Genomic DNA, 22,367 nt, shown 5'->3' with positions numbered 1-22,367 from the left:
TTTTCCTAATGCTATCCCTCCCCTAGCCTCCCACCCTCCAACAGGCCTCAGCGTATGATGTTCACTTCTGTGTTCTCATTGTTCAGCTCCCACTTATGAGTGAGAAAATGTGGTGTTTGGTTTTCTGTTCCTGTGTTAGTTTGCTGAGAATGATGGTTTCCAGCTTCATCCATGTCCCTGCAAAGGACATGATCTCATCCTTTTTTATGGCTGCATGGTATTCCATGGTATATATGTGCCACATTTTCTTTATCCAGTCTATCATTGATGGGCATTTGGGTTGGTTCCATGTCTTTACCATTGTGAATAGTGCTGCAATAAACATACATGTGCATGTGTCTTTACAGTCGAATGATTTATAATCCTTTGGGTACATACCCAGTAATGGGATTGCTGGGTCAAATGGTATTTCTGGTTGTAGATCCTTGAGGAATCACCACACTGTCTTCCACAATGGTTGAACTAATTTACACTCCCACCAACAAAGTAAATGCATTCCTATTTCTCCACATCCTCTCCAGCATCTGTTGTTTTCTGACTTTTTAATGATCACTATTCTAACTGGTGTGAGATGATATCTCATTGTGGTTTTGATTTGCATTTCTCTAACGACCAGTGATGATGACCTTTTTTTCATACGTTTGTTGGCTGCATAAATGTCTTCATTTGAGAAGTGTCTGCATAAAGTGGCTGCATAAATGTCTTCATTTGAGAAGTTCGCCCACTTTTTGATGGGGTTGTTTTTTTCTTGTAAATTTGTTTAAGTTCTTTGCAGATTCTGGATATTAGCCCTTTGCCAGATGGACAGATTGCAAAAATTTTCTTGCATTCTGTAGGCTGCTTGTTCACTCTGATGACAGTTTCTTTTGCTCTGCAGAAGCTCTTCAGTGTAATTAGATCCCATTTGTCAATTTTGGCTTTTGTTGCCATTGCTCTTGGTGTTTTAGTCACGAAGTCTTTGCCCATTCCTATGTCCTGAATGGTTTTGAATAGGTTTTCTTTTATGGTTTTTATGGTTTTAGGTCTTAAAGTCTTTAATCCACCTTGAGTTAATTTCTGCATAAGGTGTAAGGAAGGGGTCCAGTTGCAGTTTTCTGCATATGGCTATCCAGTTTTCCCAACACCATTTATTAAATAGAGAATCCTTTCCCCATTGCTTGTTTTTGTCAGGTTTGTCAAAGATCAGATGGTTGTAGATGTGTGGGTTGTTTCTGAGGCCTCTGTTCTGTTACATTGGTCTATGTATCTGTTTTGGTACCAGTACCATGCTATTTTGGTTACTGTAGCCTTGTAGAATAGTTTGAAGTCAGGTAGCGTGATGCCTCCAACTTTGTTCTTTTTGCTTAGGATTGTCTTGGCTATACGGGCTTTTTGGTTCCACATAAAATTTAAAGTTTTTTTTCTAATTCTGTGAAGAAAGTCAATGGTAGCTTGATGGGGATAGCACTGAATCTATAAATTACTTTGGGCAGTATGGCCATTTTTACGATATTGATTCTTCCTATCCATCAGCATGGAATGTCTTCCATTTGTCTGTGTCCTCTCTTATTTCCTTGAGGAGTGGTTTGTAGTTCTCCTTGAAGAGGTCTTTCATATCCCTTGTAAGTTGTATTCCTAGGTATTTTATTCTCTTTGTAGCTATGGTGAATGGGAGTTCATTTATGATTTGGCCCTTTGTTTGTCTCTATTTGTCTAGGAATGCTTATGATTTTTGCACAATGATTTTGTATCCTGAAACTTTGCTGAAGTTGCTTATCAGCTTAAGGAGATTTTGGGCTGAGACGATGGGGTTTTCTAAATATACAATCATGTCGTCTACAGAGACAGTGTGACTTCCTCTCTTCCTATTTGAATATCCTTTATTTCTTTCTCTTGCCTGATTGCCTCAGCCAGAACTTCCAATACTATGTTGGACAGGAGTGGGGAGAGAGGGCATCCTTGTCTTGTACCGGTTTTCAAAGAATGCTTCCAGCTTTTGCACATTCAGTATGATGTTAGCTTTGGGTTTCTCATAAATAGCCATTATTTTGAGATACGTTCCATCGACACCTAGTTTATTGAGAGTTTTTAGCATGAAGAGGTGTTGAATTTTGTTGAAGGCCTTCTCTGCATCTATTGAGATAATCATGTGGTTTTTTCATAGGTTCTGTTTATGTGATGGATTACTTTTATTGATTTGCATATGTTGAATCAGCCTTGCATCCCAGGGATGAAGCCAATTTGATCATGGTGGATAAGCTTTTTGATGTACTACTGGATTCGGTTTGCCAGTATTTTATTGAGGATTTTTGCATCAATTTTCATCAGGGATACTCTCTTGAAATTTTCTTTTTTTGTTGTGTCTCTGAAAGGTTGTGGTATCAGGGTGATGGCTGGCCTCATGAGTTAGAGAGGAGTCCCTCTTTTTCTATTGTTTGGAATAGTTGCAGAAGGAAAGGTACTAGCTTCTCTTTGTACCTCTGGTGGAATTCGGCTGTGAATCCATTTGGTCCTGGGCTTTCTTTGGTTGGTAGGCTATTAATTACTGCCTCAATTTCAGAACTTGTTATTGGTGATCTGACAATTATGTGTCTTGGGGTTGCACTTCTCGAGGAGTATCTTCGTGGTGTTCTCTGAATTTCCTGAATTTGAATGTTGGCCTGTCTTGCTAGGTTGGGGAAGTTCTTCTCGATAATATCCTGAAGAGTGTTCTTCCACTTGGTTCCATTCTCCCCACCACTTTTAGGTACACCAATCAAACATAGGTTTGGTCTTTTCACATAGTCCCACATTTCTTACAGGCTTTGTTCGTTCCTTTTCATTCTTTTTTCTCTAATCTTGTTGTCATGCTTTAAGTTGATCTTCAATCCCTGATATCCTTTCTTCTGCTTGATCAATTTGGCTACTGATACTTGTGTATGCTTCATCAAGTTCTCAAGCTGTGCTTTTCAGCTCTATCAGGTCATTTATGTTCTTCTCTAAACTGGTTATTCTAGTTAGCAATTCCTCTAACCTTTTTTCAAGGTTCTTAGCTTCCTTGCATTGGGTTAGAACATGCTCCTTTAGCTCTGAGAAGTTTGTTATTACCCACCTTCTGAAACCTACTTCTGTCAATTCGTCAAACTCATTCTCTGTCCAGTTTTGTTCCCTTGCTGGCAAGGAGTTGTGATCCTTTGGAGGAGAAGAGACATTTTGGTTTTTGGAATTTTCAGCCTTTTTGCGCTGGTTTTTGCTTACCTTTGTTGATTTATCTACCTTTGGTCTTTGATGTTGGTAATCTTAAGATGGTGTTTCTGTGTGGATGTCCTTTTTGTTGATGTTGATGCTATTCCTTTCTGTTTGTTAGTTTTCCTTCTAACAGTCAGGCTGCAGGTCTGCTGGAGTTTGCTGGAGGTCCACTCCTGACCCTGTTTGCCTGGGTATCACCAGCAGAGGCTGAAGAACAGCAAAGATTGCTGCCTGTTCCTTTCTCGGGATGCTTCATCCCAGAAGGGGCATCCGCCAGATGCCAGCTGGAGCTCTCCTGTATGAGGTGTCTGTCGACCCCTGCTGGGAGGTGTCTTCCCAGTAAGGATACATGGGGGTCAGGGATCCACTTGAGGAAGCAGTTTGTCCCTTAGCAGAACTTGAGCACTGTGCTGGGAGATCTGCTGGTCTCTTCAGAGCCAGCAGACAGGAACGTTTAAGTTTGCTGAAGCTGCGCCCGCAGCCACCCCTTTCTCCAAGTGCTCTGTCACAGGGAGATGCGAGTTTCATCTAGAAGCCCCTGTTTGGGGCTGCAGCCTTTCTTTCAGAGATGCCCTGCCCAGAGAGGAGAAATCTAGAGAGGCAGTCTGGCTGGGCTCCGTGGGGGTGGGATCTGCTGAGCTAGACCACTTGGCTCCCTGGCTTCAGCCCCCTTTCCAGGGGAGTGAACGGTTCTGTCTCGCTGGCATTCCAGGTGCCACTGGGGTATGAAAAAAAACTCCTGCAGCTAGCTCAGTATCTGCCCAAATGGCCAGCCAGTTTTGTGCTGGAAACCCAGGGCCCTCGTGGCGTAGGCACCAGAGGGAATCTCCTGATCTGTGGGTTGTGAAGACTGTGGGAAAAGCGTAGTATCTGGGCTGAAATGCACCATCCCTCATGGCACCATACCTCATGGCTTCCCGTGGCTAGGGAAGGGAGTTTCCCGACCCTTTCCGCTTCCGGGTGAGGCAACGCCACACCCTGCTTCGGCTCACTCTCTGTGGGCTGCACCCACTGTCTAACCAATCCCAATGAGATGAGCTGGGTACCTCCGTTGGAAATGCAGAAATCACCTCCCTTCTGTGTTGATCTTGCTGGGAGCTGCAGATTGCAGCTGTTTCTATTCGGCCTTCTTTTTTTTTTTTTTTTTTTTTGAGACAAGGTTTCACTCTTGTTGCCCACGCTGGAATGCAGTGATGTTGTGATCTCAGCTCGCTGCAACCTCTGCCTCCCAGGTTCAAGCGATTCTCCTAAAGCATTTATTCTTACGCAAATAAATGAATTTTGATCTTAAACACAAGAAGTTAAAAATAAAGTAGGGAGAAGAACAGATATAAAAATTGATATTAATAAATTAGATATCAATAAAACAGCAGAACTGTCATGATACATCCAACAATGGGATACAATTTTTCTATTAATTTCTCTGTCCTAGAGTAACCAAAGAAAAAAATTATCTGCTCCCAAACACACCCAGCATGCAGAGGTGGGACGGATATAGGTTACTGGTTACTGTTCTCCCTCGGTATCCATGGGGGATTGGTTCCAGGAGCTCCATTAATACCAAAATCAAAGATATTCAAGTCCCTCATATAAAATGGTATAATATTTACATATAACCTACACAAATCTTCCTATATACTTTCAATCGTTTCTAGATTACTTATAATGCCAATACAATGTAAGTGCAATGCAAATATACTATTTTTTTTTTTTGTATTTTTCCCCAAATATTTTCAAGCCATAGTTGGTTGAGTCCAGGGATACACAACCTACAGATATGAAAGGTTACCTGTATAGAAATTCCCATTGAAACTGAGAGAAAGTGGAAGGTAAAAAGGAGTTTATTAGTCCGTAACAGTCTTGAAATTCGTTTTGGCAAATGGTGGATTTTTCTTAGGATTCAAGACCAGGGAGTAATTCTCTGTGGGTCTAAGCTCTACTCTCTTAATCATTGTTCCTTTTTCATGTAAGTTACCACTTATTTGCAGCTGAGTTCTTTTATCAGCCTGCTTCTTGCTACAGCTTCCTTTTATTTTGTACTCTCTCTGTCCTTTTCAGTCCAAGCTGGCAATGTTTCTACTGATGCAATTTTCTCAAGAAACTTGCAGGTCTTAAATAAATTTTATTGGGTTTTACTCCATTAGACAAAAGTCACACTCACAAATCTTTTTTCGGATAACCCTTTCTCTATTTTGGCTCCTGCTGAAATGCCTGTGGGATGATACTTTTTTTAAAAACTTTCTAGATGCTCTGGTTTCTTGAAAAGATCTGTGGGGTACACTGTTAATCTCTTAAAAAGGGCCCTCTGTGTGACTGAATGCTCTGACCTTTTGATCTTTAAGGGGTTTTTAGTAAAAAATTACACAGCTGCACTCTCATATTTTTCTCTGTGCCACACTTTTAGAAACAATCTCTCTTTTGCCAGCTGCATCACAGTAGGAATTCCCCAAATTGTCAAGTCCTGGTTCTTTTAAAACTTCTTCACTCAATTTCTCTCTCCTCTTGCATTTTATTATAAAGCAGCAAGAAGAATTGGCTCGCACCCTCAACACTTTCCTTGGAAATCTCTTCAGCTAAATATCCAAGTTAATCACTTACATATTGTGTAGGTGACAATTCTGCTAAGCATTCTGTTCTCCCCCTATACAACAAAGAACCACTTTCTCCAGCCTCTCCCTAGCAAGAGACTTAAGTACTGAGTCCTACAAACAGCTTGTTTTGGGCAGTATGTGCTTTTCTATCATACTCCTCGAAATTCTTCCAGGTTCTACTCACTGCCAAGTTCCAAAGTGACTTCCACATATTCAGATATTTGTTACAGCAGTATTACACTTCCAGGTACCAAACTAATACCAGGTGTATTTTTTTTTTTTACCTATTTGTAACAAGATATCACAAATTTAATGGCTTAAAAGAATACCCATTTATTATTTCTGTAGGTTAGAGGTGCAGGCACTTAATAGGTTCTCTGCTCAAGGACTTACAAGCTAAAATCCACATTTCAGCCATGCTGCATTCCTGCATCCCTTTCTGGAAGTGCTGGGAAAGAATCTGCTCCCAAGCTCATTCAGGTTGCTAGCTGAATTCAGCATCTGTGGCTGTAGGACTGAATCCCTGTCTCCCTGCTGTCTGTCGGGGCTCCATCTTCGAGGCCAGCAAGGAAGAATCTCCTGTCCACTGGATCCTTCTCACACTCTGAGCCTTTTGACAGGAAAAATCCAGTCTCTTAAGTGCTCACCTGCTTGTTAGGCCTACTGAGGATCATCTTCGTATTTAAGGTCAACTAATTTGGGAACTGAAATACATCTGGCAAAATGTCTTCACCAAGATAAGTGTTTGATTAATTAACAAGAAATAGGTATGTGTACATCAAAGGGTAGATACCTTGGGGCCCATCTTAGACTTCTGCCTACCACAGGTATATGTTTAGGAGTAAAATTGCTGGGTCATGGAGGATGTGAACACTGCCCAAGAAACTTCCGAAATGACTGCAACACTTAAAATTCACATTAGTAAGTTATGAGAAGCTCCAGCTGCATCACAATCTAACCATTTAGCCATTCTGATGAGTAGTTGTCATTTTAGTCTGCATTTTCCTGATGACTGACTTTTGTCTTCTTTAAAAAAAAAAACTCAATTATTTCATCATATGTTTTCATATAAACCTCTAAAATAACATTCACTCATATTGTAATACACATTTGCATCTCTACTTTAATGTAAGCTATTCATGCATTAATAAAAAGCTCATCCTGTTTATTGGTTCATTGGCAGAGCTAAGTAGTTTTTTTTTTTTTTTGAGATGGAGTCTCACTTTGCCACACAAGTTGGAGTGCAGTGGTGTGATCTCACCTCATTGCAACCTCTGCTTCCTGGGTTCAAGCAATTCTCCCTGCCTCAGCCTCCCGAGTAGCTGGGATTACAGATGCCCACTTCCACGCTTGGCTAATTTTTGTATTTTTAGTAGAGACGGGGTTTCGCCATGTTGGCCAGGCTCGTCTTGAACTCCTGACCCCAGGTGATCTGCCCACCTTGGCCTCCCAAAGTACTGGGATTACAGGCTTCAGCCACCGCACCCAGCTGAGCTAAGTACTCTTATATTCGCCTTTGGTTATATACCTCCTCCTTCCATATAATCTTTTAATGTCTTCTTATATAATCTTTTTATACCTTTAACACATTGTAAGGCCCTTTTGGAAGTAGAACAGTCTCTTTAAATATATCTCCCCTTTTCCTTGACAGAAGAAATTCCTGTCAGAAGTTGTAAAAGAGTGTTTTGCTGAGTACCAGCCCCTAAAAATCTATATCAGTGTAACAAAGATTTTAAATTAACTAACTGCACATGTTAAACAAGGACAAAATTAATCCCAATATTGAAACAAAAGATGCAGAATTGTAGGAGAAATTCTGACAAGGAAAAGGGTAGAGGTATTCAAAGAGACTCCTTACTATGGATAATTTTATTCTGGGAGGTGATCCAATACTGCCTGAACATCCTTCCTTTAACAGTTTCAAGTTTATCAAATCATAACTGTCTTTCCTCTGAATATTAAGAGAATTTTTCTTTTATTTTAAAATTGTGCTTGAATATGTGATACTCTATACCTAGAATTTCCAAGATGACTCATCATTTCCATATCACCAACCAATTCTCTTTGTAGATCACAATTAGGTCCAGAGTAGTAGATCCCCCGTCTTCCCAACAGGATTGGGCACCATTTCATGCCTATGTTCTAGTCCTTAATTTCATCCCATCAAATCACTCTCATTTCTAATGCCTGTACACTTTTCATTAAGCTGTTTTCAAAGAAAAGTATTTTGATAATATTATGCAATTACCAGAGAAACTATAATTCTGGGTCTTTGTTTCAATACTGTGATTAATTTTTTCCTTGTTCAACATGTGCAATTAGTTAATTCAAAATCTTATTAAGACCTGTATAGATATTTTGGGGGCTGGTACTCAGCCAAACACTCTTTACAACTGTCTAAGGTTATGCCCTATTTACGTGGATACTAAGCAAATTACAAGCTTTATAAATATGCAAAGCACAGTAGTGTAATAAAATAATAAGAGTATAATGTAATATATGAGTTTTTGTTTCTATATACATTTATTTACAATACTGGGAAAATCTGATGCTAGGGTGTCAACTCATTTTTACAGTACATTATAAGCACCAAATCTCCCTTCGCTGTGCTGGAATCTGAACAGATTAACTTCATTTGTCATACAGTTGTTTTTTTCCATGAGAGGACTTTGAACATGAATTCTCCCTTGATATTTAAGTTACAAAATCTTGATTATTAATGTATTTCATACAATAATTTTCCTTCCCTTTCATTTAGAATGAAAGCACACTTACGTTATTCTCTAAACAATGATGCATCTATCATCAAATAATAAAAGTCATATAGAAACTGTAAATCAGAGTATTAGAATAAAGAAAAAACATACGTCTTTAGAAATATATTAACTTTAATATCAAGATTCAGCTTTTCTGGTGTTTAACGTACTTACAGGGGAAAATATTCTATAAAATTTCACTAAGGGAAATTTTCTTAACCCCGAGAATAAATAATTATTTATGTGAAAAGGTTTTACAAACAATAAAGCATTATATAAATCAAGAGGTAAAAATATTAGACAATAATATTACGTCCTAAAAAAGTCCACATATAATTTAGTTTTCAGTCTTAAAAAGCTTCACATATCGTTATAAACTTACGCAAAAACTTAACATGATTGAGAATACTGGTCATACTAACTCATGGTGATGAAAAAAGACTAGAAGACAGTTGTAGCTGCTTATCAACCCATGACTTGCTCCTATTTGAACTTCTTTAAAGGAAAAAACAAGGTATTAAGCTAAATGGAACATATTCTGATACTGCAACTTATCTATCTTACTTATCAAATTCTCAGTTTCTGTGGGAGCAAAGAACCTCTCTTTTGCATGTATAAACCTAATGGCACATATTAACAAGGCTCACCAATATCAAGGAAGAGGAACAAAGGTGATATGTGTTTCCTAGAGCTGCCAAAACAAACCACCACAGCATGGGCAGCTTAAAACAACAGAAATTGATTCTCTCACAGTTCTGGAGGCTAGAAGTCTTGAGATCAAGGTGTCAGCAGGGCGCTGCCCTCTCTGAGGGCTCTAGGGGAGAATCTGTTACATGCCTCTCCCCTAGCTGCTGGTATTGGCAGCTATCCTTTGCATTCCTTGGCTTATAGCTGCATCACTCAGCTTCTACCTCCTTCATCACGTGGTATTCTCTGAGTTTCTGTGTCTGTGTCTCTTCACCTCTTCTTATGTGGACACCAGATTAGTCTCCACCTTAATAATCTCATATTAACTTGACTACATCTGCCAAGACCCCGTTTCTAACTAAGGTCACATTCATAGGTACCAGGGGTTAGGACTTCAAGATTATCTTTTCTGGGAAAACAATTCAATCTGTAACAGAGGACGGGTAAGTAAAGTACACACCCCTAGTATTCTACTATGACATACTGCTGCTACCAATTCCTTTCAGGCTACAGAAGATTGAGATGCTGTAGCTACTACTATCGGCAAATTTGTCCCTGTGATAAAAATTATACAGCAGACAAATCCCTGAGCTGAGTCTGGCAATTGGCATAATAAGCTACATGCTAATTAAGGAGGATATTTAAAATTGCATGTTTTTCCTCAACTTTCAAAGTATATTTACTTTTTCTTTTGTTTGCTGATTTAAAAAAATTCCATCTTGCATCCTGGTTGGTTTTAGCCTACTTTTCTTTTACAGCTGAATTGTGTGCTTCCCTCCTCAATTATATGGTGAAGTCCTAACTCCCCAGTACCCAAGAATGTGACAGTATTTGGAGATAGGGCCTTCAATTCAAACAAAAATTAGTCGGGCGTGGTGGTGAGCACCTGTAATCCCAGCTATTCGTGAGGCTCAGGAGAATTGCTTGAACCCAGGAGGCAGAGATTGCAGTGAGCCGAGATCACGCCACTGAACTCCAGCCTGGGCAGCAGACCAAGAATCCCTCTCAAAAAAAAAAAAAAAAAAAAAAAGCAGCTCAGCAAACCTCAAGCAGTATAAATATAAAGAAAATAATAGCTAGCCATATCATTGTCAAAGTGCTAAAAACCAAAGATAAAGTGATAATTTTGAAAGCAGCCAGAGAAATAGGACTCATTTCACACAGGGGAGTAAAAATTCAAATAACCACTAATTTCTCATAGAAACAAAAAAGGAGGGCAGAAAATCGTGGAATAACAACTTCAAAGTGTTGAAGGAAAACCACTGGTAGGTCATAAAACTCATAATCAGAAAGTCCACTACAAATGCTTCAAATTAATTACAAACTGTCATTTCATGTAATTTAAAAATCACCAAATACTGTATTTCACTGATTCTAAATGCTGTTGACTCTAGGGCATGCCATTATTTTTATTTAGTATTAATAAAATTCACAAAGCATTTTCAATTAATTATAAGACACCATTCATTAATAAAAACATTGCAATTTCGGAGATGTAAAAATATTAAAAGTACAAAATAAGTAAATGCTAAAGTCAATAGTCCTCTTTCAAAAAGCCAAATCAAAATCCCAGCAAGCTATTGTGTGGATATTGACAAACTGATTCTAAAGTTTATATGAAAAGGCATAAAACCCGCAATAGCCAGCATAATACTGAACAAGAAGACCAAAGTCGGAGGGCTGACACTACCCATCTTCAAGACTTGCTACAAAACTGCAGTAATCAAGTCAGTCATCCCTCCATATCTGTGGCGGATTGGTTACAGAAACCCCTCTGATACCAAAATCCAACAATGCTCAAGTCCATTATATAAAACTCTATCGTATTTGCATATAGCCTATGCACATCCTATGCACATTAAATAATCTCTTTATTACTTCTAATACTTAATACAATTTAAATGCTAAGTAAATGATTGCTATCTTGTATTTTTATTTTTATTATCTTTTTATTTTTCCCCCAAATATTTTCAGTCTGCTGATGGTTGAATCCAGATGTGGATCCCATAGACACAAAAAGCTGATTGTATTAGAAAAATAACAGACAAATAGATCAATTGATCTATCTTAAACAGAATAGAGAACCAGAAATAGATCTACTTAAATACAGTAAATTGCTCTCTGATAAAGGAGCAAATACAATTCAATGGGAAACAGATAATCTTTTCAACAAATGGTGCTGGAACAACTGGACAATCATAAGCAAAAAAAAGAAAAAAAAGAGAAAAAAACTCTAGACATAGAACTTATATATTTCAAAAAATTTAAATCAACATGGATCACAGATCTAAATGTAAAATGCAAAACTCTAAAACTTCTACAACATAACACAGGAGGAAATCTAGGTAGTGATCCTGAATTTGGTGACGGATGTTTTAGATACAAACAGCAAAAGTGTCATCTCTGAAAGAAAAATTAATAAGCTAAACTTTATTAAATAGGAAATATCTGCTCCACAAACGCACTGTGCAGAGAATAAAAATAAAAGTCACAGACTAGGACAAAATATTTGTAAAATACCTATCTGATAAAGGTACCCAAAATATACAAAGAATTATTAAAACTTATCAATAAGAAACAAACAGCCCAACTTAAAAATGGGCAAAAAATCTGGACAACTCATCAAAGCAGCACATGAAACAAAGAAGAATATGAAAAGATAACCCATATCATGTGTCACTAGGGAACCGCAAATTAAAGTAACAATGAGGTAACACTACACATGTATTAAAATGGCTAACGTCCATAAGCTGGCAATACCAAATGTTAGTAAGGATATGGAGCAAAAGGACCTCTTATTCAATGCTAGTGGGAGTGCAAAATAGTATAGCCATTAAGGAAGACAGCTTGGCAGTTTTCACAAAGCCAAAGATAGTCTAGCATATTATCCACCAATAGCACTCCCAGGTATCCAACTGTGTTGAAAATGTACATCCACAAAAAAACTGCATGTGAATATTTATAACAGCTTTATTCATAATGGCCAAAAAAAGCAAAAACCAAGATATCCTTCAACAGGTGAATGGAAATACAAACTGTTACATCTGTAAAAGAAATTCACTGATAAAAAGAAATGATTTAGCAAGCCAGAAGACTAGTAACATTAAATGCATATTGCTCAGTGAAAGAAGTCTAAAAAAGCTACATGCTATATGTATGATTCCAATGACAGTCATGTGTCACTTACAGATGGCTATGTTCTCAGAAACCCATCAGCAGGAGAGTTCAACATTGTGTGAACATCATAGAGCATACTTACACGAACCTAGATGGTATAGCCTACTACACACCTAGGCTGTATAGTACAGCCTATTGCTCCTAAGCTACAAACCTGGAAAGCATGTTACTGCGTATTACATATTGAATACTGCAGGCAACTGTAACACAAAGGTTAAGTATCTGTGTATCTAAACAAACAGGTACACTAAAAATGTAGTATAAAAGATTAAAAAATAGTACACCTATAGAGGGCAGTTATCATGAATGGAGCTTGCAGGAATGGAAGTTGCTCTGGGTGAGTCTGTGAGTGGTAAGTGACTGTGAAGGCCTAGGACATTACTGCACCCTAGTGTAGACTTTATAAACACTGGACTCTTAGTCCAGACTAAATTTATTTTTTAAAATTTCTTTCTTCAGTAATAAATTAACCTTAGCTTACTGTAAACTTTTTTACTTCATAAACATTTTAAATGTTTTAACTTTTTGACTCTTTTATAATAACCCTTCACTTACAAACACAATGTAAAACTATACAAAAATATTTTTCTTTATGTCCTTATTCCATAAGCTTTTTTATATTTTTAATTTATTTTTACTTTTACTTTTTAAACTTTTTTTAAAAAAAAACTAAGACACAATCACACACATTAGCCTAGGCCTACACAGGATCAGGATCATCAATCTCACTGTCTTCCACCTCTAGATCTTGTCCCACTGGAAAGTCTTCAGGGACAGTAACACACATGGAGCGATCATCTCCTATGATAACAATGCCTTCTGGAATAATTCCTGAAGGACCTGCCTGAGGCTGTTTTTCTTAAATAAGTAGAAGGAATAAACTCTAAAATAATAAAATGTATATTCTAATAAATATATAAGACAGTAACAGTCATTTGTTATCATTATCAAATATTATGTACTGTAAACAATTATATGTGCTATACTTTTAGACAACTGGTAGCACAATAGGTTAGTTTATACTAGTATTACTACAATACGTGAATAACGTATTGCACTAAGATGCTAAGATGTTATGACAGCTATAACATCCCTAATCTATAAGATGCTATGATGTTATGACAGCTATAACATCCCTAATCTATAGGAGTATTTCAGCTCCATTATAATCTTTTGGGACCACCATCATATATACAATTGTCACTGAGTGTAACATCGTTATGCAACACATGGCTATATATACGACATTTTGGAAAAAGCAAAAACTACAGAGATAGGAAACAGATCAGTGGCTGACAGGGGTCGAGGATTAGAGAAAGAGTATGGATAAACAGGTGACACATATTGGTTTTTAGGTCAGTGAAACTATTCCACATGATACTGTAATGGCAGATACATGACATTACGCATTTGTCAAAATACATGGAATTGTTCAACACAAATAGTGAACCTTATTATGTTATGAACATTAGTTAACAACAATGTATCAATTTTGGTTCATTAATTGTAACAAACTTCCCACACTAATGCATGTTAATATCAGAGAACACCATGAATGGGGGGAGACTGAGTTGGGGGAATGAGGTGGTATATGAGGTATATGGAAATTCTCTGTAGTATCTGCTCAATTATTCTATAAATCTAAAATTGTTCTAAAAATAAAGTCTGTTAATTTAAAAACTGTGCAAGTTAAAATCAAAGAAATGTGATATGGTTCCCTGTTTTGGGTATCATAACACAGTAAGAGTTAGAAATAGAGAGACAGACCTAAGACTACAAGTACAAACTTCAAGATATCCCATTTTCTGTTTAACAATCAAATACTTACTAAGTACCTACTATGTCAAAAAAGTCACCAGTTACCTCGTCAGGACTTAGCTGTGATTATACCTATCTTTCCTTACATCTCCCAACTCTCTAGTCTCTATGCTTGCTTTTTACTCTTTGCCTTATTCCAAGTTTTGTTTCTCCCAAACCACGTTTCTCACTAATTCCATGAAATGTCATGAGAATCAAATAAGACAGTCTAAGATAAAACCCTAGAGCTCACAAGTTTCCTTCCTCTACTTTAAGTTCACACTTCTTACCTCTACTGTTATTACAGTTGTTATAACTATACTGTTCTCACATTCTCTTCTTCCGCCTTTATTGTCAACAGGTTTTAATCAAAATTTTAGACATTAAAAACTAAAACTTGACTGGAAAAAAGTAGCCACTTAAGAAAACAAATAAACTTTTCCCTAGAAGTTAAAAGAATCAAGTACTTCCCTTTTGGTATTCCTATAAGATTCAAAATTTTAAAAATTTCCTCAAAATACATATTAAAAAAGATTGTGCTTTTAATGCTAACTACATAAATATTATATACATACATATATACAACTACACATGTATATAAAATAAACAACATATGTCTCTCAAAACTATTGAGGGAAGGGACTATATCCTTACTCATATTTCATGCCAAAATAAGTTCCATATAAATCAAAGATTAAGTATAAAAAATAAAACTTTAAGAGTACTACGAAGGCCAGGCTTGGTGGCTCATGCCTGTAATCCCAGCTCTTTGGGAGACCGAGGCGGGCAGATCACTCGAGGTCAGGAGTTCGAGACCAGCCTGGCCAACATGGCGAAATCCCGTCTCTACTAAAAATACAAAAATTAGCCAGGTGTTGTGGTGCACGCTGTAGTCCCAGATACTCAGGAGGCTGAGGCACGAGAATCACTTGAACCTGGCGGGCAGAAGTTGCAGTGAGCCCAGATCATGCCACTGCACTCCAGCCTGGGCGACAGAGCAAGACTAGGTCTCAGAAAAAAAAAAAAAGAGTACCACAAAAACATATAGGGGACGATGGTTAATAAAATTGGGGTGAAAAGTTTTTCCAATCAAAGCCCCAAATTCACAAGTCATATTAGAAGAGATTTCTATGACCAAGCTAACCTACTTCTACAAATTTATCTTACGGATATACTTGTATATGTAGACAAAGACATATGTAACATAACATCACAACAGAGTAAAATGAACAGCAGACTGAAAATGATTATGTGTCCACTGATGAGGACTGGCTGAATAAATTATGGCACTTATATAGAGCAGAATATTATGCAGTTATGAAAATGATTCAGGAAGATTTAAATGTGCTGATATGAGACAATCTATGGGATACGTTTAGCAAATACAAGTTACAGGAAGAATATGTAATAGCTTCCCTTTTATGCAAAAAAAAGCAGGGGAGCTATACAGAGATTTTTTCTTTTATACATACACTGTAAATCCTTCCAGAAGGACACAAAAGAAATTTATGTGGTTGCCTGAAGAAAGTAAGATGGGTCTAAAAAAGAAGGAATCTTGCTTTTACTGTATATCCTTTGAAGTTTCTGAATCAGTTTTTAGATTGTGCATAAGGCCTATCACACACAAAAAATCAAAGACTGAAATTCAAGAAAATATAATAGTAAATATCCTATACATAAGATAACTGGGAGAATTCTTACCTTTCTCTGCAAAATTTAAGTGAATGTAGTATGGCAGGCCTCTTCTGACGTAAATTCCATAAGTGTAAGGTGTCATCAGCCAAGGCACTCACAAGAGCTCCCTTAAAAATCAAGTATAACACATTTCATATATAATATATTTTATAAACATGAAGTCTACTCAATAGCTGCCAGAAATATCTCCTTCCCAAATTTCAAAACTTTCTGTCAACAGATTTATATCTAAGAAACATTTGCCTCACTCAAATTCAAAACAGCAGATGTAAAAAGTATACGTGTATTACATGTATGTAAATATGTTAACTTCTTCGATAATTTAAAGTATAATTTAGTATCTCATAAGCCAAAAGTATACTAGGATCTAGTGGAATAGCATGGTTAAGATCTAGTTATTTAAAATTAGAGGTCAGACTGTAAGTTACTTTGTAACTATTACACATACTTCCTTGACTAGCAGAGCAAAATATGGTATGAAGTAACCTCCTCATTTCATTTGGCTTAAGACAAATTCTTACGGAAGTACTATACCCAGATCATAATTCTACTACTAGAATGGTACGGAAAATAAACGTAGCATTTGGCACACTGTAACCTCCATGTCCGAAGGTTTGAAATCTGAGTAATTTAGAATGTTAAAACATCTGATACAACTAAATATTATTATTTATAGGGAAAAAAAGGCCTGGCAGTATTTGAGAATCATTTAAGTGGCTCATTCTCACCCAAACCCAACAAATCAGAATTTCCAGAGTGCTATGGTTTAGAAGTGGTTTGCAATGTCAAAATGCATCATGTTGAAATTTACTTGCCAGTGAAGTGGTGTTGAGAGGTGGTGAACCATCCCTCATTTGTGTCATAAAAGATCTGCCTCTGTGAAGGTTTAATGCAGTCTCCAGGGAGGGAGGGAGTTCTTTCCCTCACAGGATGGATTAGTTCTTATGCTAGTGAGTTGTTATAAAGTGAGGCTGACCTCTTTGCTCTCCTGGCATGCACCAGCTTCCCTTTCTGCTTCTCTACCATGTTATGAGGCAGCATGAGGCCCTCACCAGAAGTCAGCCAGATGCCTGCTGCTCAATCTTGGACTTCCCAGCCTCCAGAATCAAAAGTTAAATAAACTTCTTTCTTTATAAATTACCCAGACTCAGGTATTCAGTTGCAGCAACAGAAAACGGCCAAAGACACAGAGCAAAGACCTATGGAAGTACATTTTGAAAAACCTCTGAGATGATTCTGATATGAAATTGTGAATGCAATGTGATAATTGTGAATAAAATTAAGACTCTCTAGACTAGAGCTGATTTATTAAGACATCTGAATGTTTTTCCTCAAAGGACTTAGAAATCTATCATCAATACTGAAAGAATAAGACAAGAGATGTAACATGCAGAATTTACATTAATTTCAAAAAAGATTTGCAAGACCAATCTTTTAGGGTATTGTAAAAAATTATAAAGTCTCCCCCTTTTAAAATAAGAGTTTCTCATCTACTCAGAAGAACTAAAACAGCTGTCAGGACAAGATTTATATTAAATTATCTCTCCAACTCCTTTCCACCTTCAAAATTCTATGAGGGCTACCCTAGTGTGTAACTTCTGTTGCCAGGACATGACAACTGGAAAGCAGAAATACATAAAGTCCACACTCTCTCCATTTCACTAAAAGCATCGTCTTATCTACATCACTTTGAAGTAGAGAAACTCAAAGGATTTAGGGTGTCAAAGATTTGTACTGCTATTTCTTATTCCCATCAAATATCAGGCCATGTCATCTTTCTTAATGTTTACCACATCTTAAAATCTCAAGGAAGAAGAGAAGACATAGAGCCAAAATAGCAATAACAGCTGTCCTCTTCTTATGGTGGCTCCTTCACCTATACAGTATATAGTTTTCCAAATCTGAAAGCAAATAGGTGCACCTAATTGTCAGATTTCCACTTTTTAAAACAAAAAAAAACTATCTTTATGTATTTATAATGTATTTATAACTTAACAGGTCAAAAAAATGACCCTTCCAAAGAAGTCTATGATCAATCTTATTGAAGAGAAAAAGAATACTTAATACAAATAAAAATAGCATAAATTTAAGATTTCTAAAATTTAGGTGTACAGTAAATGATTTGCCGTATTTTATTAACATTGGCTCAAATGTTGCTTTAAAAAATAATCTTAACACAAGTATAAAAATGAAGAACAGGCCAGGCGTGGTGGCTCACACCTATAATCCCAACACTTTGGGAGACTGACGCGGGCGGATCACGAGGTCAGGAGTTAGAGACCAGCCCGGCCAACACAGTGAAACCCTGTCTCTACTAAAAATACAAAAATTGGCCAGTGTGGTGGCAAGCACCTGTAGTCCCAGCTACTCAGGAGGCTGAGGCGGGAGAATCATTTGAACCCAGGAGGCGGAGGTTGCAGTGAGTCAAGACCACGCCATTGCACGCCACGCCAGTCTGGGTAACAGAGTGAGACTCCATCTCAAAAAAAAAAAAAAAAAAAAAAAAAAAAAAAAAAAAAAAAAGAAAAAAAGAGAACAGGTTAATAGTTGCCAGGGACTGAGGGTGAACAGGAGTTCAATTACAAAGGGATTCCCTTAGTGCTGAAGGCACTTCTTTATTTTCCCTTAGTGCTGAGGGAACTGACCTGTATCTTGATGTGGTAGTCCTTACATGCATCTGTACATGTGATAAAACTGAACTACATGCACAAACACACAAATGAGTCCATATATGAACTACAGAATCTAAATAAAGGTCTATAGTCTAGTTAATAGTATTGTTTTGATGTCATTTTCCTGGTTTGCTATCGTACTATTGTTATATAAAATGCAACTACTGGGAGAAGCTAAAAGAAGGGTACACAGGCTCTCTCTGAAATGATTTTTAAACTTCACCATGAGTATAATGATTCCATAATAAAACATTATTTAAAGAAGGAAAAATAATCTGAGTCTTCATATATGGCTTCGACAACTTTCTACATTTTAATTAAAAAAAATTTAACATCTTAAAATGTCTAATATACAGTTCTATACAGGATATTGAAGTTTTTAAAAACACATCCTCTGACCTTGAAAAATCTAGACAATTGCAAATTATTTGGATTACAGTTTTATGGAGGTTTTTACATTGTCATAATTATCTTTTTACACCCATGATGCCTTCCTTAAATCCTCTGGTATGAATAAAACATTTATCAAAAGCCAGAGGTATTCAGGAATTTATTTTCTCTCACATACATTTAAGAAATTATTCCACGGAGCCTAAGGGTTTAGGGACTAAAATAATCTCCACAATCTATCCTCATATCTAAGGAGATCAGAGCCTTTTCTGAAGCAATTTCTCTTTCTTCCTTCTACGACCAGCTTTCCCCCTCTATCAATACTTGCAGTAAACATCTATTGTCGGAGCTGCTCATATGCTCTTAAAATATGCAAAAACAGTGTTTCCTATGCCAACAAAATGCTGTTTTCTCTAGCTCCTTCTATACTTTCAAAAAGAAAGGCAACATCAATTACTTAAAGCAATTAAGTGACACATTCGGGTGTTATTTAAGAACTCTGGGCAGTAACTACTTTCTAATGAATGAATGCTGGTTTCTTGGTTGTATTTCAAAGCAATTCATTAAAGAAGCACACTCTGATTTGTAATAAGCTCAATCTTTTAAAAAATATTTTAATATAGATTTCTATGTTACACAGTATTCAATATCCCTAAAATTTAAATGCAGCACCTTTTACCAAAAACATTTACCTTGGGCCATTCAATTTACAACACTGTCTTGAGAAAACATTTTACATTATTTATGTAACTGTCCATGATGGTACCTTAAAACGAATTACTACTATTTCTGATCTATTATAAATTAATTTTTGTTCAAATATTTAAATAAAATGTGAATGCATGTAAGAAATCTGAAAGACTAGAAGTGGCCCTATTTTAGATATAAGTAGAAATGATTAAAACAATTCACTAACCTCATTAATCAAGAACTGAAGCTGGATTACTGCAGCTCCACTGTCATGCTGGCAATAACATTCTACTCCTGGACGACCAAAGCTGTAATTAATTCCATTAAGGAGTTTATGGTATTTGTTTGGTTTTGTGAAACTGGTAAGTTATATAATAGGCTGATAGATATTCCAATGACCTCATATTCAATACAGGCCATTTACTGAAATTGAGATTTAGAGTTAGGTTTGTTACACATCAATCTAATAGTTTCTGTTGAGAAGTCTCAGAGATTACAGGTTTAAACAAAATAAGCAAATTAGAAGAAAATGAATTATTAACATCAGCAACATATTAAAACAACATAATATATAGTTAATACATTTTATGCTGGCCCAAATTATTTTCTTCATCTCAAAATAACAAAAAGAAGACAAAAGGTGGTTGGATCTACAGAACATCCAATTTTGCTGAAGTCAGCAAACAAATCTGAAAAGTAGGCAAATGTCATTTTGGAATGTTGCTTTTAGGAATAGTACTGATTTTCATTTTTCATTTCTGCAGTGTAATTTTTAAGTAACGCTAAAAATATAAGAACCACATAACTATGTTTCTAATTGAAATATGATTTTGTTTCACCAAATGTGTCCATCTTTTACAACAAGCATGGTACTGATTAAAATGAATTGGCATACAATAATAACAGCAAATATTTATATAACATTTTCCACGTGTTAGGCATTATTATGAAAATGTTATTTATATCAACTCATTTAATCCTCATAACTCACGAAGAATATGTTATTTTCCCCCACTTAAACAGATAAGGAAACTGAAGTACAAAGAAATTAAGTAACCTGCCCCAAGTCACACAACTAGAAGTAGCGAAAATAGAATATAAATAAGCATTCCGGCTCCAGAGTCTACACTCTAAATTAATAAAGTATGCTGAATAAAAACATCAAAACAGAACAGAAAAAAAAACTGTACATTTGTAGAACTCACTATGTGCCAGGCACTGTTATATGCATTTTACCTTCATAAACTTGAAACAAGAAGGTAGTCATTTTAACCGGCTGCTAATCTCATTTTGCCAGTTATTAACTATTACCCTAAAGTAAAAAGCAAAATGTAAAAATAAAATTTGGTGGGATTTAATAAAATTATAGTTGCCGGTACATAAATTCACATTCAGGTATGGTCTGTTTCTATATTCTATCGATACATGCCACAAAGTTCTTAACGAAAAAATTGTGCCATAGGTTTAATTCCTATTGGCTATGATTTTTTCCTTTGGCTTTCTAGAAATTTTCTAGATGGTATTCATTTTCAAGAGTTTTTTCTATTTATTACTAGCAATTAATTATGTATTTTATAAATTAACAGGTTGAGTACGTTTAGCTCATAGTATCCTACTCTTTAAACACCTAGAATTATTGTTAGTAGTAACAGTAGTAGTAGTCGTCGTAACAGTAATAGTAGTAGCAGGGGGAGGAGGAGTATTTTTGCTATACCAGTTGCTCAAATACAACTGCAAGAAACTAGAATTCAAATTAATAGTATTGGCAATGTGCAAATCACACCGTGATAGGCCATAAAAAAGAAAAAAGTCTGTATCTCTGTTCACCCATTTCTTTTTTCAGAAAAAGAAACTGCCCTTCTACCCGGTATAGTGAGTCTAATTCTAATCTCTTCAGCTAAATTATTATTTCTGGCACCAATCAGCATATTTTATAATTCCCATTTTACATGAATCTCAAACCTCTCTTCTGAGACCAGATCGGAATCAATGAATAAGTTGATTTTTTTTAAGTGAGTTACTGTAGAAAATCATAAAAATTATACTTACCGTAATATTATCACAAAACATACATAATATTGCTAATCTTTTGATACTAGGCAAAGACATTTTCTTTAAGTATGAATCTATTAACTAAAAATCAGAGTTGTTTTTCTTGAGTAAAACATAGCTATGACTATCCAGGTACAAGATTTCCAGTTTAACTTCTTAAAAGGAACTTTAAAGATAATGTCAACCAATATGAGTGCAGCATTCATATACAGTCTTACTATTTCTTTTCCAGTCATTTATAGGTATGCACACCAAATCAGGAGGGAAATTTTAAGTGACTGACCTTCATGAAGTCTTTCAAACATATTCATCTTAGATGTTTGTTTAAAAATGTCTCTTTTGGCATCTGTACTTCGTCATTTTATAGAATATTAAGGTGATCTACTTGATTAGAATATCTAATATAATAGACATAAACAGATTGGGAATACAGAAAAACTGATTCTTGGTAAGTAAAGAATAAGCAACAGGTCTACTAATTTGAGCCTTCTAAGAAATAGTTTACTGGTGTTGAAATTTCAAATTGCCATGGGTGTCAATCAATGTTTTCTCCAAAGAGAATGAAAAATGTCTATAAATTCAGGAAGTCAGTTACACAGAGGTCGAGACGTTTTACTCTTAGGCTATGTATGACACTACTCTAAACAAAAAAA

At 36.2% G+C, this 22,367-nt stretch overlaps 1 protein-coding gene across 3 annotated transcripts in view; it reads right to left on the bottom strand.

Moving 5' to 3' along the window:
* STXBP5 (syntaxin binding protein 5) overlaps positions 1–22,367 on the bottom strand; it is a 184,983-nt gene that overhangs the window by 133,549 nt on the left and 29,067 nt on the right. For all 3 annotated transcript variants that reach the window (XM_024248132.3, XM_054558276.2, XM_024248133.3), the window contains exons 3-4: positions 19,889–19,970; positions 15,917–16,017 (exon numbers count right to left, since the gene is read on the bottom strand). In XM_024248132.3, coding sequence (XP_024103900.2) covers positions 15,917–16,017; positions 19,889–19,970 — 183 coding nt within the window. The remainder of the gene's footprint in view (positions 1–15,916; positions 16,018–19,888; positions 19,971–22,367) is intronic.

This window comes from Pongo abelii, chromosome 5, assembly GCF_028885655.2.
Source record: "Pongo abelii isolate AG06213 chromosome 5, NHGRI_mPonAbe1-v2.0_pri, whole genome shotgun sequence".
NCBI lineage: Eukaryota > Metazoa > Chordata > Mammalia > Primates > Hominidae > Pongo > Pongo abelii.
The sequence above is the reverse complement of the archived record's forward strand: the minus strand, read 5'-3'. Positions and strand labels throughout refer to the sequence as shown.